The following is a 17,799-nucleotide window of genomic DNA, read 5'->3' on the forward strand; positions in this document are numbered from 1 at the left end:
ACCCTGGGCAAACCTCTCCCCTCTTTGGTCCACAGTCTCCAGGGGCTGGCCTAGATCAGATGGTGTTATCCATGGTGTGCATCCGTGTTCATCAGTCCATTCACTCATACAGGCCTCTAACAAATATTCACTGTGCTGACCAGGTGCCAAGCACTGAGATGTGTGATCTCGTTTATCCCCTCAACAACCATAGGAAGTTGGAATTGCTCTTATCTGTACTTACTAGATGAAGAACCTGAAGCTCAGAGAGGGTAAGCTACTTGCCCAGGGTCACACAGCTAGAAAATGTTAAAGCTGGGATTTAAATCTAGTAGGGTCAAACTGCAAAGCTAATGTCCTCATTCATATATTTTGCCTTCTTTTTTTTTTTTTTTTTTTTTTTAAAGATTTTAAAGATTTTATTGGGGAAGGGGAACAGGACTTTATTGGGGAACAGTGTGTATTTCCAGGCCTTTTTTCCAAGACAAGTTGTTGTCCTTTCAATCTTAGTTGTGGAGGGCGCAGCTCAGCTCCAGGTCTAGTTGCCGTTTCTAGTAGCAGGGGGCACAGCCCACCATCCCTTGGAGGGAGTCAAACTGGCAACCTTTTTGGTTGGGAGGATGTGCTCCAACCAACTGAGCCATCCGGTAGCTCAGCGGCAGCTCAGCTCAAGGTGCCGTGTTCAATCTTAGTTGCAGGGGGCGGAGCCCACCATCCCTTGCGGGACTCGAGGAGCTGAACCGGCAACCTTGTGGTTGAGAGCCCACTGGCCCATGTGGGAATTGAACCAGCAGCCTTCGGCGTTAGGAGCATGGAGCTCTAATGGCCTGAGCCACCGGGCCGGCCCCTATTTTGCCTTCTTTATAGTTGAAAATAGAAGTTGAGCCCTCTAGGCTTGTTCTTCTCCAAGCTAAACAATCCCACTTTCTTCAATATTTCTCCATGCGACATGGTCTGTTCAATTTTCCCCTGAACAAACTCTACCTAATCTCTTTCTCTTCTGAAAAATATCGATTGGCACTGGACTCCAATTTTTGTGTTCTAAGCAGTACAAAGTGCATGGGCTTTTCACTTCACTTGCACTGAACACATGTGGAGCCTAGAGTCGCTTTCTGGGCCACCACATACTACTGTTGGTTCCTACTGAGCCTGTGATCAGCTGGGACCACAGGCCATCTTTACTCAGATTGCTCTTCAGACTTAACTGTTCCATCGTTGGTATCTGGGTGTGCAGAGGAAGCCAGAAACAAAAATGTGTGGTGGGGGATGGGAGCACAGATTATCTGGGTATGGAGGAGGTCTCTTCAGAAGATGATGGCCCAGATCCACACCACACTGGGAGCCCTTGGGTGGGGGGATGGGAAAGGTCAGGCTCTGCCCTCTGGCACTGCCAGGCCTGAGGCTTACCTGGGACAGCTGTCCAACCTCCAGGTAGAAGCAGATGATAAACGCATTCCAGCCAACCCAGAGCACCAGCCAGGCTGCATACTGGAGAAAGCAAAGGTGGAGTCAGGGTGGGTGGGGCCTGAGGGAGTGGGTTTGGGGTGTGTCCATGGAGACAAAACTCAGGGATTGAGATCTTTGCAGGAAAAATTATGACAATGCCTTACTCAGAGCACTTTCTAGTTTACAAATCATTTTTATAACCATCCAGTCCTTACAACAGCCCTCCAGGGAAGGTATTGTCCTCTCTTCAGAGATAACTAATTTAAGGCCTACAGGGGATCTTTTTTTTGCAAGATCACACAGCTAGGAAGAGGTAGGGCTGTCACTCAAACCAAACTCCTTGGGTAGCTAATTCCATCCATTCCATAGAGAAAAACAGCCACCAGATATGGCAAAGAACTGGAGAGGGGCTGGCCATTTCCACCCAAGCCCTATGCCTGCAATTCCAGTGGCCGCCACCTGGCAGACAGGGCTGTTTATACACTGGTGTCTGAGGCTTCCCTGAGTACTGGAGAGAAGGGTTGTTCTTTTATCTTTCTCAGGTGTCAGAAAGCTCTGGAAGGGCCCTGTTCACTAGGCTTCTGGGAGCTGAGCCTGTGGGAAGTGGGCAGAAGCCATAGAATGAGTGTGAGTGGGCTCTGGTGGTAGCAGGACGTTGTGTGTCACTGCTATTGTAGTAGGTGTCAATCATTTACGTAGTAAATCCACCGAAAAGCCTTTTCCCTCAAGAGAGGTATGTGAATGGGTCACTGAGGAAGAGCAGGGGACAAAGGTGAGCCTAGCTGAAAACAGGAGTTTGACAGAGACCATCCAGGACCAGGGCTTGGAAAGAGGAAGCAGGAGGAAGGAGCCAGGGACACAATCCATTCTGAAATGGCCACGTGGGCACTGACCTCACAGCCACACTCTCCATTCTAGACCAAATTCTTGATGAACACCAAGCCTTTCCAAAGCAACCTGAGAAACTAAACAGGACAAGCTCCTTCTTCCCTGGGGCAGTGTGGTAATGTGGCAGGAGCCTTCTCTCTGGCTCTGCTGCTTATCAGCTGTGTGACCTTAGGAAGCCTCACAACTTTGCTGAGTTTCGTTTCCTCATCTGGAAGATGGAGACGGTACAATATTTCTCGCAGAGCTGTTATAAAGATACAATAGCATGCGAAACTCTTAGCAGGGTGCTCAGCACTGGTTAGGTACTCACTAAATGATATATCTTGTCTGGATTTTTCCCTAGGAAATCCTTCAGGAAAAATACCAACCTTGTCTCTCAGCAGAGAAACACTGGGATTTGGGCATTCACACTGCTAGCCAGGCTGGAGGCAAGACAGAACAGGGGTCTGGGTGCCCGAAGTGGGGGACAGTTATGGCTAGAGGAGCAGGGGGGTGGGGAGTGGGGTAGAGGAGAGGAGAGAGGTAGGTTTGCGAGGGGCCAAGTGAGTCATACCAGAATGAGGTACCGGGAGCGGTACTGCACCGTGCCAAAGATGCCCAGGATGACCGCCATGATGTGCAGGAAGTTGGCTAGGATAGGAGCCCATTGGTAGCCCAGGAAGTCAAAGATCTGCCGCTCCAGTGCAGCCACCTGAGGGAAAGAGCAGACTGAGGCCAAAGTCACCCCCTAAAAAGGGAAGGACACGGACTCCTCGACCTTGTGGAGGAGGTGACACCAGTTACCATGGTGATGAGGCACCATGACAGGATTGTGCACACATCTCAGAGCCATCCCAGTCCTTTAGTACCAAAGGGAGCTGGGCGGTGGGGGCAAGTCTGTGGGACTGAGGAGGGACTGAACCCGATCCTCACTCAGGCTGAAGGGAGATGGGAGCCAGCGTTCAGCACGCCTTCCTCCCTGCCAAGAAGCACTCCCCACTAGCAGCTCAAGCGCTTGCACCTTCCCCATGTGGGGCTCTCACTGGAGCCAGGTGGAGTCACGATCCAGACTGCCTCTTCCAGCCCTGGCCCTGGAGGGTCCAGGGAAGCCCCTGGGCCTGAGTCACCTCTTCCAAGGTCCCGTATCTGGAGATTGCCCTGGCCTACGGGATCCATGGACTGCAGAGAAAGGGATTTTTTCACTCCGCATTCCTGAGGGACCTATAGTAGATTGCAAAATTGGCCTCAAATTTTTCCTCTCCCTGTTTCCAGGTTCTTTGGCAGTGCCCTCAGATACTAACGCTGTGCTTGGTCATGTGACTTGCTTTGCCCAATGGGACTTCAGCAAACTAAATGCAAACGAAGGCTTGAAAAATGCTTGTGAAATGGAGTTTGCCCACTTGCTACACTTAGAACACAGAGGATATCTTGGGAAGGAGACTGAGCTGATCTGCTGGAGGGTGAGAGGCCATAGGGAGGAGCACCAAGGCACCCCAGCTGACAGCTACTCAACCATCAGAGTGAGGATATCCTAGATTATTTAGATGCTAGCCAAACCACCAGCTGACCATAAACACATAGTCCAGACCAGAAGAATCTCCTAGCTGACCCACAGAATCATGAGCTAAATAAAATGGTTCTTTTAAACTACTATGTTTTGGAGTAATTTGTTACGCAGCAAAAGATATCCGACTCAATCAACGCTCCCTTTCCAGCAGTCCCTGGTTCAATCTTTCAGCTGATATACTTAAGATCAATGGTGCCAAGGATACCTATTGTTATTGACTGACCAATATCCCTTCCTCTGGTGACAGAATCCATCTCTTGTTTTGGAAGCCGCCTCCCAAACATTCAGTTCATGTGGCCTGGGTGGGGCTGAGCCCACTTCTAACTTCCACAGTGGGCTCGTAGCCCAAGCCTACCCTAATAATCCACACAAAGCGATCTGTTCAAGGATGGGCACTCACCTTGTGCCCTGCTCCTGAGAGTCACCAAAGCTAAGGGACAGAGACAGAGTGAGGGAGGAAGATGAAAAAGTACGGAGAGTATCCTGTGACATTGTTTTAGGTCCGAGGTTCCAGCCATGACTAAAACTAATTCTCCCTCCTTGTACTTGTGATTTCCGTCACTTGCAACCAAGAGTCCTGACTGAAATAGAAAAGGAGAGAAGGGTCTGGCTGGGGAGGCATTTGGAAGATTCTGATAAAGTAAGAAGATCCCAGGAGCTTTATTCCTGGTAGGGAGGCAGGAGGAGGTGGAGCTGATGCTACCACACAGATGGCAAGGCTGGGCAGAGACCCAGGAAGCTGCAGGCCCAACCCTGGCACCCACCCATCTGGCGCCAGCCTGCCTCTTGTTGGTGACTCCCCTCCCAGGGCCCTGTAGATTATAAAGGGCTTTCCAAGTTCATCTCTCATTGGGTACTCCTTGGCAGAAAGGCAGAGCTGAGATCATATCTCATTTTGGAGAAAGAGACCATGAGGCTCAGAGAGGGGAAGTGACTTGCCCAAGGTCACACAGCAGGTTGGTGGCAGAGCCAGGCAGCCATTCTGCTTTTCTCTGCCACCTGTCCAATCTTGGCACCAACATACAACCTTTCCCAGTTGGTACTGGGCTGGCAGTAAAGAGGCATGGTTCTGGTTGAGAGTATGCCACTGCCTCCTGGGTAATCTTAGGTAGGTCACTTTCCTGCTGGGTCTCGGGCTCTTCTTCTAGACAAAGAGGCTGCTGGACTAAATGACTTCTAAGGGCCCTTCTGGTTTTGACTCCAATGGCCTGCTGACCTTGGGAGAGAAACTCTGGATCTGTTGATGCCTCCAGAATAAGTCCCACATGCCTGCACAACAGTCCTCTCTACCCTTGATCGCCATACACTTTGTGCTGCTTCCTCTGACTCAGCTCTCCCCTGTCCCCTTTTTCATGAGCCCGTCCACACCAGCAAATGTCCCTGTAGCGTCAGGTTCTTCCCTGAGGTATCCCTCAACCCCTTACATGTTGCACCCAAGGGTGCTACTTTCTCTATACTCTTCTCCAGTGACTCTGTTTCTCTTCTCTCACCCCATGTCACCCAGGTGCAAAGGTGGGGTAGGTATCCTCTGGGGTCCCTAAGCTGCACGCAGAGCTGTATAACCCTGTGGCTATCCACTGCGAGCCTCTTCATCCACTGGCTGCTGGGTCTTGCCCCTTCTTTGAAAGCTAGTTTAATCTCTGCATCGTACTGATCAGCTTTGACATCTGGGGCCACCCCATCCAGCACGACAACCGTTCAATCTCTCAAACTCCTCTCCCATGACATTTCCCACTATCCCTTGGACTGTGTCATCACCTGTTATGTTCCTACCTCCAAAGTCACCAATTTGATGGCCCCACTCGGACCACCCCTGCTGGCTTCTCAACACCCTTCATGTGATGAGCCCAGTCTGGTGATCAGGTCCCCAGCCCCCAACCCTCCACTCTCTCCCATTCCCTGGTTCTTCACATTGCAACTCTTGGCCCACTGGTATCACACTTCAACATCAGCTTCGCTTGTAATCCAAACTCATACTCCCCTGCCTTTTCATCACACCCGTCAGGAAAAGCCCACATAGGATACACCCAATGAAGAGTTTTCTCAGCGCTTGCAAAGCAGCCAAGCGTTGCTGGAGGAAGCCACTCTATGGGGCAGACTGGGTCCACTGTAGATCCGGAATGATCGACTTCAAGAGGCACCCGGACGCTGTCCTACCACCCGACTGGCCTTTGCTGGGGAACTCACTCTCCCTGATGACTATTTCCGATCTTCTCACTGTCCTCTACCCTCCTGGGACCCCTCCCCCCTCCCTCCCCCACCTGCTACGTTTGAGGTACTGACCCTCCTCCCATCCAAAGCCAATGCCTCCTCCTCCTGCACTCTGAACTCCATCTTTTCCCGTCTTATCAGGAGCCCACACCATCCATAGTTCCTTCTCTCTTGTAAACTCAGCCTCTCCCCTGCTCAGGGTTGTTCCCACTGGCTCCCAAACATGCTCAAGCCTCTCCCATTAAAACAATAATAATAAAAAAAAGTGCTCTCTCTCTCTCTCTCTCCAGCTCCATTTTCTCCGCCGCCGGGCCAGGGGTCTCCTGTGGGGGGTCCAGCCGGTACCCCAGGTCTCCCTTCAGGGCCGGGGTGAACCCCCAGGGGAGCCGGGAAGGGGATAGACGGGCTGGGGGGGGGCGGAGGGAGAAGTGGCCCCAGCGAGTTTGGGGGAGAAGTAACCAGGCGGGGGAGGGGCGGAGCAGGGAAGGGGCCTTAGGGCCCCCCAACTATGGACGAGCGGCTGCTGGGGCCTCCCCCTCCAGGCGGGGGCGGTGGGGGAGGCCTGGGATTGGTGGGTGGAGAGCCTGGGGGCCCTGGTGAGCCTCCCGGTGGCGGAGACCCCGGTGGAGATGGGGGGGGGGGGGTCCCGGGAGGCCGAGGGAAGCAAGATATCGGGGACATTCTGCAGCAGATAATGACCATCACCGCCCAGAGCCTGGATGAGGCCCAGGCCAAGAAACATGCCCTAAACTGCCACCGAATGAAGCCCCCTATCTTTAGTGTCCCGTGTGAAATCAAGGAGAAAACCGGCCGCAGCATTCGAAGCTTCCAGGAGGAGCCGGTGGACCCACAGCTCATGAGCCTGGACCACAAGCTTCTGCCAGAGGGTGAGGCGGGGCCGGAGATGGGGGCGGGGCTCAGCGGCAGCAGCTGCGGCCGCTGCAGCTTCTGGGGGCGGCGTGTCCGCTGACAACTCCATCGAACACTCGGACTATCGCACCAAACTTGCACAGATTCGCCATATCTACCAGTCGGAGCTGGAGAAGTATGAGCAGGCCTGTAACGAGTTCACCACCCACGTCATGAACTTGCTGAGGGAGCAGAGCCGCACGCGGCCCGTGGCACCCAAGGAGGTGGAGCGCATGGTCAGCATCAGCCACCGCAAGTTCAGCACCATCCAGATGCAGCTCAAGCAGAGCTCCTGTGAGGCCGTCATGCTCCTGCGTTCCTGCTTCCTGGATGCCAGACGGAAAAGCCGGAACTTCAGCAAACAGGCCACTGAGGTCCTAAATGAGTATTTCTACTCCCACCTGAGCAACCCCTATCCTATAGCGGAGGCCAAGGAGGAGCTCGCCAAGAAGTGTGGCATCACTGTCTCTCAGGTCTCCAACCGGTTTGGCAACAAGCGGATTCGCTATAAGAAAAATATTGGGAAGTTCCAAGAGGAGGCAAACATCTATGCCGGCAAGACCGCCGTGTCAGTCACCCAGGGGGGCCACAGCCGCACCAGCTCCCTGACAGCCCCTTCCTCCGAAGACTCTGGCGGCTCTTTCAGTCTCTCAGGATCCGGAGACATGTTTCTGGGGATGCCCGGGCTCCATGGAGATTCCTACTCTGCTTCTCAGGTGGAATCACTCCGACACTCAATGGGGCCAGGGGGCTACGGAGATAACCTCGGGGGAGGCCAGATGTGCAGCCCTCGGGAGATGAGGGCAAACGGAGGCTGGCAGGAGGCTGTGACCCCATCCTCGGTGACATCCTCGACAGAGGGACCAGGGAGCGTTCATTCTGACACTTCCAACTGATCTCATCCCTCAGGGCCACAGGGGTGGGGGCTCACAAGGTGACTCTTGAAGAGGATGCAGGCATCCAGAGGACAAACCCCAGACACAGGAGAAGCACAAGACAGAGAAGGGCAAATGGGGTGGTCCCCTTCCCCATCAGATTCTCCATGCTGGGGATGCTGAGTACATGGCAGGGAGAATGGGGTCCCCTAAGGGGAAAGTGGGGTCTCTCTCCCCCTTTTTCCCTTTAGTTCAGTCTTTTTTTACTCTCTCCCTTTCTTACACAGAAACACACCCATAAACCTCTTTTTCAGATCTATCTCATACACACATGTACAACTATTCTGTTTCCCTCTCTCTCTGGTTTTTACCACTCTCCTCCCCCACCCCTTATCTACTCTGGGATCTGTGGAGATGCCAGCCTTGCCCCACCAGAGATGCCAAAAACGGGGACACAACTTCTGGACAGAGGACTTGGGCCATGCCCCCCGTGCCTCCCACCCCCTACCCCTCCAGACGGCTTTATTACCTCATACGCAGCTCATCTTAAACCAATAGAATCGCTAGGTGGAAAAAATAAATAAATAAAAATGTTCCTTACCCCCCTCCAGCTAATGTCTTACCTATCTCAACACTCTCATAGCCAAACTGTTTTAAAGTTCTCCTCGGCCTCCCTGCCCTTAGCACCTCTGCCCACTTGCTACTATAATTCAGTCCAGTGGTTAGGAGCAGAGCCTAGGTTAGAATTCTGGTGCCACTGGTTTTTGTACAACTCTGTTAAGGCAAATCACTTGACCTCCCTGTACCTCAGTTTTCTCACCAACAAAATGGGTATGATCCACACTACCTCTCAAACGGTCGTAAGGAGTGTGAATATTATTTAAAATTAGTCCACTTCAGAACTCTCTGCCTTGCCCCTTGTTTTACTTTTTCCATGGCTCTTATCACCGACTAACAAACTACCCACTCCTTATTAACTGTCTGTCTCCTGCTTTAGAAGGCAAACTTCATGAGAGTAGGGATTCCTGCCTGAGATCTTCACTGCTGTATTTCTAACGGCAAGGGCAGTACCTGGCACACTGTAGGTGCTAAAGTTAAACTCATTCTCCACCTTCCCTAGCCACTCCCCTGATTCTGGAGCAGCTCATCCTCCCTGTAATCAGGCCGCTAAGTATCCGACTACCTCACAGCTATATCCAGCCCTTCTTCATGCTCCTCTTATCCCAGCAAAACATGCCCACCTGAGCTTCGGTGACTACCTCCTCATGTTTCAGCCTCCAGCTCCTTTATAACCAACTACCCATTGGATGGCTCACCATGAACGCAACATGCCCAAATCTGGTCCATTTCCAGTGTGTGTGGGCCCCATGACGTGTCCAGCGACATGAGCTAGAAAGCTCAACTTTACATCCTGATCTCCCTCCTGCTCCCTCACCTCCATGCCCAGCCTGTCATCAAGTCCTGCTCTCTGACCTTCAGAATCTCTCACTTCTGGCCACTTTTCTCCCTCCACTGTCTTCTCACCTGCCCATTGCGATACCAGCATCCCCACCCCCCAGCCTACTTCAAGCCTACCTCTCCCCTCTCTCTCCAGAGTGAAGCCTTTAAGAGGCTCCCCTGCTGCCCCTCCCCCTGCCCTTAGCTCCCCACCCCCATCCTTGATTATTTATTTATCGGGTAGCTACCAGCTGAGGGGGATGAAGTTGCCATGGGAACCATCAGCCTGGAGTCAGGGCTGCCTCTGTTCTCAGTAGGATGCTCTTGTCTGTCTAGACGCCAATCCCAGGAGCGAACCCCAGGTGGGGGGTGGGTAGTGGGGGGGCAAGGGATGAATAATGCAGATGGGCCCACCCCAGCCCCAGGAAGCTGGTTGGGGGAGAGGGCAGGTAGGGGGCTGGGCTTGGGGCCACAGAACCCATCAGAAGTCTCTTGTGCCTAAGCCCTTGGCAGCCAATTCTGCAAGTCAACTACTTTCCTACCCAAATCCCAGCCATGTCCCGGGGACTTAGACACAGAAGTCAGGCTACCTGGGGAATGAGGAGGGACCCCTGGAGTTCCTTGAGAATGATTTGGTCCAGCGTGGTACTCTTTTATTGACTTTAGTTCACAGAGGACCAAATTGGGAAGAGCTCCCCATTTGGGGTGAGTCAGACTTGAGTTCTATCCCCAGCTCAGTCCTGGTGTGACCTTGGGCAACTTACTCACCCTCTCTGAGCCCAGGAAAATGCCCTAAGGATTCAGACCATGCACATAAAACTCTCAGCCCAGCACCTGGTGCACAGTTGGTGCTCAGTATATGGCAACAGCCTTTGCTGCATCTCCAAACTCAAGCCCCCCTTTTCCCAATGGATTTCTGAGGCAGCTGACAAAATTAAACTCGACTCAGCCCCTCATCCGTGAAATGAGGGAGTGGGATTGAAGCCACAAACAGCAGAGCTGGAAGGACCCCTGGAGATCTGTTGGTCCAACCCGTTCATTAGGGAGGTGAATAAACTGACAGCAGAGAGAGGCAGTGACTTGTATAAGGGGAGGGTCTTCTCACTCTCTCTGAGCTCTGTCCCCATTTCTAAGGTCAATGCCATTTGAGTATGAATTGAAATAAACACCCAATGAGAGATTAAAACGAGTACAGTCATGGAGACCAGGTAGTCTTTGTCAGGATCAGGGGAGATGGGCTTCCTAGGGACTTAATTTATTGAACAAATATTTCTTGAGCACCTACTATGTGTCAGGCCATGTGCAGGGTATATGGCAATGAACAAGCTGGTGTGGCTCCTGCTTCAGAGAACTCGAGTCTAGAGACAGATACCACAATCCTCTGACAGTTAATGATGGGGGCTTCTCTGCCAGCTTTCTCACCCACTGTGTGTAGTGACCTGTGGGGACTCCTTCCTACCCCCCTCTCCCACACACACACCTTTCTTTTCCTGGGCTCTCGCAGCCCTTCTGCCTTTCTCTGTTCCAGCCTGGATCCTGCTGGAAAATGGCCAAGGCTATAACTGTTAAGTGAAAAAAACAAGCTGCAGAACAATATGATTCCATTTGTGTAAAAAAGAAAAAAAAAAGTTCCCTCCACTGACAGAAAAAGAGAGACACACACACACACATTAAAAAGTGAGTATAAACGCAAAATCAAGAACCAGTGAAACACAACAAATGGTTATGAGAGGTTCTCTTTAGGGAGTGGAAATGGGGAAACAGGAAGATGTTTGCTTTGAAATATATACACTTCTGTATTTCTGAAATTTTTTACAACAAAACTACATTTTTTAAAAAAACTTTTATTTATTTAAGTGTGGTTTTCTAGGCTCCATTAGCTCCAAGTCAAGTAGTTGTTTCAATCTAATTGTGGAGGGCACAGCTCACAGTGGCCCATGTGGGGATCGAACAGGCAACCTTGCTGTTAAGAGTACCGCGCTCTAACCAACTGAGCCAACTGGCCAACCCCAAAATTACATTGTTAGAAAAAGTGTTTTTAAATGTTGATTCATTGCTTAGACCTAAAAGAGTGGCTCAGAGGATCTGCGGTTTCCTCTGATGCGAATATGCTGTGGGACCCTGGACGGTTTTCTCCTCTGGGCCATGGTGTTCTTAGCTATACCACGGGGGCCTCTAGCTATATATCACTATCTAGGTGGGGTGTTGTTGCAGCCCGCCTGCCAGCAGGGGGACTAGCCTTGGGGTCCTGTGACCTCTGCTGAGAACCGAATAGCCCTTTCCCCCCAGAAGCTGGTTCCGCCGGCCCCTGGTACAGCCTGTCCCCAGGTTCTGCCTGGATTATCACAGCCCTGCACCCCCTGCCTGACTATATCTAGACCCAGATTCTGCCAGCCAAGGGTGTCCTCCCCACAGCCCTAGTGTGAGAATTCCCCTTTGATAGAGGGGACTCAGGGCAGTCACCTGCGTCTCCTGAGGTCACTTAGACAGGAAGTCGCAGAGTGAAGGTCTGAGTCCTTGCCTCTACACCCCATTGCTCTTCCCAACCACCAGCCATATTCCCTAAATCAGGGGCAGAGGAAGGGACAGAGTGGAGGTGGGGCAGAGCTTGCTCTGGATCAAAGGGCCTCTCATGAGTTACCCAGCCCAGCCTCCAGTGGGCAGTGGTGTAACAGCTAACATTTATTAATCTCCTATTGGTGCCAGACACACTGTTCTGAGTAATTCCCATCTGTTCATTCATTCATTCTACAAACAGTTTCTCAAGTGCCTTTTGTGTGCTAAGTGCTGGGAACTCAGTGGTGAATAGAGACAAACCAGCTCCTGTCCTCATGGATGACAGTCCTGCCTGTTCCTCCTCAGTGCACATACCAGGACATCTGCCCCAGCCCAGACAGCAGAGGACGTGGAAGAGGGGCAATTCTTTCCCATTAGAAAACAAAACAAAATTCTCCCAGAAAGAGATCAGAACTCTCTCTCAGTGGGTCTTAGAATTGCAGAATCATTTATTGAGCACCTACTATATAGTACCCTTCATACTCACATCTCTTACTAATATCCTCATTGATAGATAGGGAAACTGAGGCCCAGAGAAGTGAAGGGGCTTATTCAAGGATACACGGAAGAGCCGAGGTTCCAATCAGTCAGTTTGGGGCTAAGCCCTTACTCTTCCCTAACACATGGCTCCCTGAGATGTGTTCCTGAACTTGTCTGCATGCCTGGGCATTTGGGAATCTCTCTCACCCCTTACAGTCCTGCTGGAGGGAGCATTCCCCTCCTGCGGGGCAATCCCCCCCATCCAGCTCCCTCGTCCTCAGGACAGCTCCCCATGCCCCAAAGGCCCTAGACTACCATCTGTCTGTCTTCACACCCTCCTGCTGGGGCCCAACCCTCTCTCTCAGCGGGGTCTGGGGAGCCAGAGAGCAGCTGGTCACCACCTTCCGGGTAATTAGCCCTTGGAGACCAGCTTGGAGTTGGAGACCAGCTTGGAGCTGTTAGGGAGGCCCAGGACTATCTCAGAGTGCAGCTCTGGTTCTGTCAGGAGGCAGCCACTCAGGCTTGGCCTCCATCTCCATGGCAACCACACCCCAGTGACTGCTGACCCATCCCCAGCTGAGGGGGCACCTCAGGCCCCTTCTGGGCAGATCTATCCCACTGTACCTCTGAGCTGGCAGCTCCATTAGAACAAGGGGGTTGGTGCTGGTCTAATTAGCATAAATCTACATTAATTTGCATAGACCCTGGGCCTAGCAGCCAGGGGTGAGACCAAGGTCAGTCTAAAATCAAAGGGTCCTTCCATCTCAAGGGGCCTATCTCCTCATCCACCATCTGGTCCAAACCCATTGGCGCCACAGTGGGAGGCAGTGTGGGCAGTGAAAAGAAGGGCCTTCAGGCCAGTGATTGTGACTCAGTCTCCTCCTCTGTAGAATGGGGACAGGAGGGATGCCTACTTCACTTAGGTGTTGAGAGGACTAAGGGGTCTTCTCCGTCATGCCCAAGCCCAGGCCTGCCCTGTCCGCTGCGACCCCCAATCTCCACTCCTGCAGCTCCTTGCCTTCTATGGGGCAGCCCCTCTTACAGGCCCAGAAAAGCCCAGAGGAGCCCAGTAGAGCCCGCCCCTTGGATCTGGGACTACTGTGCCACTCTCCTCCCACCGGGCCCTTCCCCCACTAATTTCTGGGTTCTGACAGGAAGTGATTGGAAGCTGGAGGATATAGCTTCGGATATAGATTGGCACCGCTGGGCCTTGTGCCAATGCACAGACGGAAAGCAGGGGGCATTTGACCTGGCTCTGGCCCCCTGCACCACCTACTCCAGTGCACCCTTTGGAAAACCATGAGAGGCAGTTTAGGGTAATGGGGCAGAGGGGGCGCTCTGGAGTCAGACTGTTTGGGGGTCTCATCCCAGTGCACCTCAGTATCCTGATCTGTAAAATGAGGATAACAGTCCCCACAATTCCTGGAATTGGTGTGAAAATTAAATGAGATAATGTATGTCAGGTGCCTGACCTGGTAAGCGCTCCATAAATGTTAACTATTACCATTAAAATAATGATTGTAATGAGAAAAAAACCTGAGACCACCTGGAGGGTCAAGGAAGGCTTTACGGAGGAGGTGATATTTAAAATTTGGCCTTAAACTGACTATACTAATAAAACACTGGAAACACTCTAGACATCCCTCAGAAAGACACACAGTAAATTATGGCATCTCCACGTGGTGGAACACACAACGCAAGCCATTACAGCGGGGTGTGGAAAGAGAGCCAAGTGTGTGGTGTGAAAAGGCCTGCCGCGGCCGGTTAGCTCAGTTGGTTAGAGCACGATGCTCTTAACAAGGTAGCTGGTTCGATCCCCACATGGGCCACTGTGAGCTGCAGCCTCCACAACTAGATTGAAACAACTACTTGACTTGGAGCTGCTGGGTCCTGAAAAAACACACTTAAAATGAAATGCATAAAAAAAAAAGAAAAAAAAGAAAGGCAGGCTCTAGAGCCACTTGAGTATGATCCTATTTTTGTGCAGAAAAAAAAGAATCATCAAACTGTTAACTCTGCAGAGTGAGAATAGGGGCCTCTTTGAGAGTCTCAGAGATATTTCTGTAAGGTTTTACACTGAGGGGTAATACTTTCATAAGAAAAGAAAAGAAAGAACAAATTAATAGAGACAGATAAGTATGGGCAAAACCCTGAGATGTGGGCAGTTTGACCGACCATCCTAGTTTGCCTGGGACGGTGGGATTTCTCGGTCCAGCAATTTAAAGGATAAAACCTCCAAGTCCAGGGCAAAGTGGGGCAAGCTGGTCACCCCAGACGTGGGAGAGAATGGAAGACTTGGGGGCCTGAGGGTGGCTCTGGATGAAGCGAGGGGTGGCAGTGTGGAGAAGACCTGTGGCTGGCCCTCCAACCCAGAGCTTTATCCCACTGGCCCCAAGGAGCTAGGGAAGGTTTACGCAGAAGGACGTGGAAGCTGGGCGCTTTGGGCACAGTGCTTTCTGGCTGGGGGGGAAGGATGGGCTGAAGTGGGCGATCAGCGGAGATGCTGAGCATTCCTTGAAAGGCTGAGAGCAGGGCCCAGAATCCCTCTCCATCCACGTTCAGGTTCCCACTTTGCCAGGACTCCCACCTTCTTGGCAATGCCCACTCTGCCTCTGCCTGTGTCCCCATATCCAAACTGTTGGGGTATCCCCAGTTCCAGAGGCCGAGACCCCCAGCAGGTTCTGAAGTGGGTAGCAAAGGCCTGGGAAGAGGGCACCCTCCAAGAGGAGCACTTCAGACAGGGATGGAGGGCAATTCAGGCAGAGAAAACCCAGCCAAAGCCAGGCTCTTCGCAGACAAATGGACAGTTAGATAAATATAAAGGTGATTAGTCAGATCCCCCCATTAAGTACAATGAATGACACTATATAATTAAGCAAAAAACTCATGGCAGAAAGCGCCTTAATGGAGCAGGCACTTAGGCAGGGAGAATGAATTAAGGAGGCAGAGTTTCAGGAGTGTCTATAATGATGGAGGTGGGATGGGAAAGACCAGAAGGTAGACAGAAACAGTTGCATGGTAACATCTGCCCAGCATGGGACTGAGGTCTGAGCAGTTACCAGCTCAGGTTCTGGGAGTCAGGCAGACCTGGGATGGAGTCTCAGCTCTCACTTACAAGCTGTGGGATCTGGGAAATTTCCTGGAGCCTGTTTCTTTATCTATAAAATGGGAAAACTACTACTAATAATACCTGGGGTTGTATGAGATTCAATGAAGTAATGTGAGTAAAGGACTTTGCCTCTAGTAAGTGCTCAGTAAATTATCATTACTTGGACAACAAACTTTCCCTTTCTGGATCTTAATTTCTCATTGGCAAAAAGGGGATAATTATGTCTTGTCTTCACAGAGAAATTGGAGGATCAAATAAGAGCACAACCATGAGAGCAATTTATATACCCTGATGTGCTTTTTAAACTGTAAAGTACTATGCCCACATCTGTCATTATTAGGATAATTATTAAGTCCTTGGTTTCATATCAAGGTCAGATTCTGCTGCTTGTTCCCTGAGAAGCTGTACGGTGTAGTGGTTAAAAGTGTGGCCCAGGAGCCAGACTTTTGCATCCTACCTTTCACACTTATTATAGCGGTATGATCTTCAGCAAGTCATTTAATCTCTCTGTCCTTTAATGTCTCCATCTGTAAAATGGGGATAATGATAATAGCACCTATCTCATGGAGTCGTCATCAGGCCTAAAAAAGGAAATATGTGTAAAATGCTCAGAACACTGCCTGGCCCGGAGCCATGTGTAAAAAGCCATGTTAGCTCTGATTGTTGCACAGTGAAGATTCTGAGTCTGGGTCCCTTACATGTTCTGAAGGAGAAGAGACAACAGCTGTCCTGGTGTGCAGGCCCCTTTGAGGCCAGGCAGTGTGTTCCCCCTGCCCCACCCCATCTGGTCTGGCAGCCGCCTGGCCCTTCCGGGCTCCTTGCTCCACGCTTGCTCTCCTCATTCACCCACCAACTCTGTGCCAGGCCTGCGTTGAGTGCAGATGACGGACTTCAAGTGCCCAGAGAGCAAGGACTTCCCTTCGGGGACTTACATCGAGCCAGTCCTGTACACGTTGCCTTATGCCCATTTCATTTACTCCTCTCAACTCTTGAGTGGTATTATTTCCATATGTGTTAACAGAGGCTCAGGGAGCAAAGTAATATACCAGGCAGGTCGCACAGCAGGTACACACACATGGCAGAGGCAGGATTCAAACACAGACCTGTGGGCTCTGAAGCCTGCCCACCACCACCCCATGTTTCCCCATTAGCTCTTCTGGTCCACGAATGGCTGGGCCCCCAAGGCATCTCTACAATGGCCTGACTCCCTCACTGCTGAAACCAGCAACTCTGCCAACGGATCCGCTAGTGCCACCGATGATGCTGAGATGTGTTCAGTTCAAATCTATCATTTACTAGCTGTGTGACCTCCAGCAAGAGTCTAAGTCCCCAAGCCTGTTTCCTCATCTATAAAAAGGAAAAGATTAAAACCTATACCTTTCAGAGTTGACATTAAGGGATGCAAAGCATGGCATTTGGCACAGAAGTACCACCTGACAAATGCCATTCTTTCATCAGCTCTGAACCGAATCTTTCCCCCACCCTATGCCACTCGCCTCCTCCCTCCACCTCTGGAGACTTGTGCTCTGACCTAGAAGGCCTCCACTGAAACTTTCTCATTGGGGGATGGTTTCTTTCACTCTTTCTGGAGGCCTTCCCTTCTTTCTAATGAGACAAAACAGAGTCCTTCCAGCAGCCCTTTTGCTATCTCCTCAAGCAGGGTGGCTTGCCTGCCTTCACAGCAACCCAGAAATCTCCCATATAAGTGCACAGTTTGCTGGGTCTTAGGGGGCTCCCTCATGCCAGGCCAGCCTGGCTGGGTTGGCCTTTGAGAGTAGTAGTCAGCCCTTGCCTGCAGCAGGGGCACTGCAACAGATACCAGACAAGATGCTGCCGTACCAAACCCTTCTGCCTTTCTGTGCCTCCTCCCGACTCTGGCTTTTCCTTACTGGGCTCTGGTGTGGGTCTGGGACAGTCTGTCCAACTCCGAGTTATGTTGTTGAGACCCTGGGCAAATCATATGACCTTTTAGGGCCTCTGTTTCCTCATCTGTAAAGTGGGAATTATAATCCTTATCGTCCTTGTCTCCGGGGTTGGTGGTGGATCCAAAGGGATAACTGACATCGGGAAATCATCAAGCTCTCCCCTCACAGGGGAGACCCCCAGGGCTCACATTTCCTGTTCCAACTGGGCCAAGAGAAGCCGCACAGCAACGTCCAGGCCCCACCTCCTTCCCACGGCTCATCCCAAACAGCAGAGTCAGTTGCAAAAGAGGATTCTTCTGCGAGTCTGTTTTATCGAGTCTGTTTTATCGTCAAAGAATATGCATCCAGCATTCTACTCTGACATAGAGCCTCCTCTTTAGTTCATTTCCCCCCATATCAGGATAGAATTGATGACCTGCAGAGATGCTGGTATATTGA

At 51.4% G+C, this 17,799-nt stretch overlaps 1 protein-coding gene and 1 pseudogene across 2 annotated transcripts in view; one reads left to right on the top strand and one right to left on the bottom strand.

The window, feature by feature from the left end:
- NKAIN1 (sodium/potassium transporting ATPase interacting 1) overlaps nt 1-17,799 on the bottom strand; it is a 41,631-nt gene that overhangs the window by 4,003 nt on the left and 19,829 nt on the right. Inside the window, exons 2-3 of one of the 2 annotated variants that reach the window (XM_088790847.1) lie at nt 2,867-3,004; nt 1,387-1,467 (exon numbers count right to left, since the gene is read on the bottom strand). In XM_088790847.1, the coding sequence (XP_088646973.1) occupies nt 1,387-1,467; nt 2,867-3,004 (219 nt within the window). Of the gene's footprint in view, nt 1-1,386; nt 1,468-2,866; nt 3,022-17,799 lie in introns of both variants that reach the window. The other variant, XM_088790848.1, reaches the window with a different exon arrangement.
- LOC148755613 (pre-B-cell leukemia transcription factor 2 pseudogene) lies at nt 6,519-8,271 on the top strand (annotated as a pseudogene).

Source organism: Rhinolophus sinicus, chromosome 14 (assembly GCF_057876585.1).
Source record: "Rhinolophus sinicus isolate RSI-liver-muscle chromosome 14, RSI-T2T, whole genome shotgun sequence".
In the NCBI taxonomy this organism is placed as follows: Eukaryota; Metazoa; Chordata; class Mammalia; order Chiroptera; family Rhinolophidae; genus Rhinolophus; species Rhinolophus sinicus.